The sequence below is a fragment of the Bombyx mori genome, chromosome W (genome assembly GCF_030269925.1).
Source record: "Bombyx mori chromosome W, ASM3026992v2".
Taxonomy (NCBI): domain Eukaryota; kingdom Metazoa; phylum Arthropoda; class Insecta; order Lepidoptera; family Bombycidae; genus Bombyx; species Bombyx mori.
Window position 1 is genome coordinate 7,184,444 of NC_085135.1, and position 3,810 is coordinate 7,188,253.

General features: G+C 59.0%; 1 protein-coding gene across 1 annotated transcript; it reads left to right on the forward strand.

The window, feature by feature from the left end:
- The first annotated feature begins 612 nt into the window (after positions 1–612).
- On the forward strand, positions 613–2,991 carry LOC134201728 (uncharacterized). Its single transcript, XM_062676975.1, has 3 exons — positions 613–1,541; positions 1,608–2,007; positions 2,299–2,991. Exons 1-3 carry the CDS (start codon positions 613–615, stop codon positions 2,989–2,991), a joined length of 2,022 nt encoding a protein of 673 aa, XP_062532959.1.
- The last annotated feature ends 819 nt before the right edge of the window (positions 2,992–3,810 follow it).

Here is a 3,810-nt window from a genome sequence, read left to right on the forward strand (position 1 = left end):
GTACAGTGGATCGCACCAAGAATGGCTCTCCTTCAAGGTCGCCTACGCCGAATCAGCGGACAGCTTCAGCGCCGCAGAGAACACTGCGAGACTTCGGCGTACGTTAAGAGGAAGAGCAAGAGAAGCGGTCGAAAACTTGTTGCTGCATTACACCGAGCCCGCCGAGATCATGCGGACTCTAGAATCGCGCTTCGGACGTCCAGAAGCAATCGCCGCAACGGAGCTGGAACGACTGCGCGCGCTGCCACGCTGCACGGACACACCGAGGGACATCTGCGTATTCGCGAATAAGGTGAACAACGTCGTCGCCGCTCTGAGGGCCCTCGACCGCGTACATTATATGTACAACCCGGAGCTCACCAACATCACATCAGAGAAGCTGCCGTCCACTCTACGCCACCGCTGGTTCGAATTCTCAGCGACTCAACCGGCGGGAGAACCGGACCTCGTCAAGCTGTCGCGCTTCTTACAGCGCGAGGCGGACCTGTGCAGCCCATACGCACAGCCGGAACCAGAGACGAGAGTGGAGAACACCAGCGGTCGGCGGAAGATGGTGAACACGCCTCAGAGGACGCACACCACGCAAGCGAAGGAAGAGAGGAAATGCGCAGCATGTCAGAAGCCGGGGCACATCCCACAAGATTGTCCCGAATTGCATGGCAAGGCCATTTCGAGTTACGCAAATGGACCTCGAACAACGAGGAGGTACGGTGCCACATGACCGACGAAGCCCCACCTACAAGTGTGACGCTGTCCGATGGAACGGAAATAGAACGAGTACTTGGCCTGGTGTGGAGACCTGCTGAAGACGTCCTCGCCTTCAATCTGGACATGGCGCGAATCCCAAAGGAAGTCTTGGAGAGCAGCGGGCCTACGAAGAGACAGGCTCTGCGAATAATGATGTCCGTCTACGATCCCCAAGGCATCGCATCACCAGTCACTGTCGGAGCGAAGAAGATCCTACAAGAAACGTGGCGCCGAGGGACGGCGTGGGACTCCCCCCTCGATGAAGACCTCTGCGCGATATGGAGAGAGTGGATCGACCACTTAAGACGCCTGCGCGATGTCTCAGTGCCGCGCTGCTATCCCGGCTACTCAGACGCCGCCAACCTCCAGCTCCACACATACGTAGACGCCAGTGAGTCTGCCTACGCCGCCGCGTTATACTGGCGCGCCGAAATGCCCGACGGGGAGATCAGGACCTCCCTCGTACTCGCCAAAGCCCGAGTCGCGCCCCTGAAACTCACCTCGATACCGCGCCTCGAGCTACAAGCCGCCGTCATGGGCAGCCGCATGGCCGCGGCTGTCACAGAAGAACACGATAGAAAACCAGACGCGAGAGTGTTCTGGACTTACAGCGCCACCGTACTGACCTGGCTACGAACGGGGTCGAGGTCGTATAGACCGTTCGTCGCTCACCGCATTGCAGCGATAGAAGAGAACAGCAATGTGGAGGAATGGCGCTGGGTCCCCACAAAGGAAAATGTCGCCGACGACGCCACAAGAGAAATACCCGTCGGCTTTGAAGGAAACCACCGCTGGTTCATAGGCCCGGAATACCTGAGACGGCATCCGGATGATTGGCCCGTACAACGGACTGCAAAAAGGGCAGAAGAGACGGGCGAAGAGAAGTGCGCGACGCTCGCCGTGAGCAGAGAGAGCCTCGGCGAAGCGATCCCGGGCCCGAGACGCTTTTCGAAATGGGAAAAGTACCTGCGTGCAACGGGGCGAATACTGCAATTCGTCGACCTATGCCGCAGAAGTCGCGAGCGCACTTATTACAAGAGGACCAGACGGAACCCGCGCTCGGACCCGACGTGGGAGAGAAATAGAAAGAAGACGACTTCGAAGACCCCGCTGAACACACCGCGGACCCCAGAGCAAGCAGTCATTCAATGGAAGACTTTAGACGCCGACACACTGCGACGAGCCGAGACGCTCATTTGGCAACAGAGCCAGCGGGCGGCCTTCGAGGAAGAGATTTTGGCGCTCCAACGAGGGAAACAAGTATCCCCAGCGAGCCGACTGCGAAACTTGTCCGTAACTTACACGGACGGGATATTGAAAATAAACGGACGCATCGGCAACATAGAGGGAGCTGACGTCATCACCTCGCCTCTCGTGCTAGACGGATCCCGACGCGAAACGAGACTGATGATAGACTTCATCCATAGAAAGATGCACCACGCCGGAACCGAAGCTACGATCGCCGAGTGCCGACAGTTGTACTGGGTCTTACGCCTACGCCCAGTGACACGGAGCGTAATCCACAACTGTCTTCCGTGTCGTATCCGCAAGGACACTCCACCGCGTCCAGCCACAGGCGATCACCCACCGAGCAGACTGGCACACCATCGGCGACCATTCACATACGTGGGCCTCGATTACTTCGGGCCCTATCAAGTTACCACCGGCAGAAGCACCCAGAAGCACTATGTGGCCATCTTCACATGTCTCACTATGCGTGCGGTACATTTAGAACCGGCAGCGAGCCTCAGCACGGACTCAGCGGTGATGGCACTCCGGCGCATGATCGCGCGCCGGGGAGCTCCGACGGAAATATGGAGCGACAACGGCACCAATTTACGAGGTGCCGACAAGGAGCTGCGCCAAGCTTTGGACAAGGCGACCAAGCATGAAGCAAGCTTAAGGCTTATACAATGGCGCTTCATCCCACCGGGCGCGCCTTTCATGGGCGGCGCCTGGGAAAGAATGGTACGGGCAGTAAAGGCCGCGCTCTCGGCCACGGAGCAGCCGAGGCACCCGACGCCCGAAATATTTCACACTCTGTTGGCAGAGGCAGAGTTCACAGTGAACAGCCGACCTCTCACCCACGTATCGGTGAGCGCCGACGACCCCGACCCTCTGACACCGAACCACTTCCTGCTGGGAGGCCCAGCGCGAGTCCCCGTGCCGGGCAAGTTTGACGACGCCGACCTCATAGGGCGCGCACACTGGCGCGCAGCTCAACGTCTGGCAGATGTGTTCTAGAGTCGCTGGCTCCGGGAGTACCTGCCCGACCTGCAGAACCGGCGGGAGCCCCACAGCCGCGGGCCCGCCCTGAAGATAGGCGACGTCGTGATAATAGCAGACGGAACGCTCCCACGGAACACCTGGCCACGTGGGATCATCCAGGAGGTTTACCCGGGGGCCGACGGCATCACTCGAGTGGTCGACGTGCGCACCGCCGGCGGTATCCTGCGACGCCCGGCGAAGAAGATTATCGTGCTGCCCACGATGACCGCCGCTCACCAAGGAGGATGCAACGACGTGAACGACGCTGCACGGCGGGAGGATGTTTTTTTTTTTTTTTCCTACCTATGCTGATAGCCTTGAGAGGCTATTTCAGCGTACCCTAGCTTGTGTAGGTGAGCTCGCGGGGCTCAAACCGGAGAATTGCTAACACCGCCCTAGCAAGAGCAGTGCTTCGCAGAATCTACCACCGGATCGGAAGCGCGACCCACTGAGAAGATCCGGCGAGAAACTCAGTGGGCTGTGTCTGTGGGTTAATTCGCTCGTCGAGCCCTTCGTCGCAAGCGACGGGTTCGGCGAGGACGGTGACCGGTGCTTGTATTGCCTAAAAGCACCGTTAATGGATCAGGAGGATCCGTGATGACGTGCTTTGGGCGACGTCGACGGTTTACCAAACGGTCTACAGGATCGGGTATGTAGTTTCCGGCGGCCACGACAAGAGGGTTCTCATGTCGTGCCGCCTTCTCAAAGTGGCGCAGCGATGCCGACTGTAGATACTTACTGACGGGGTCGAGCTCCAGGTCATCGTGGAGGTCCACGTTCCTCTGGAACCATGGT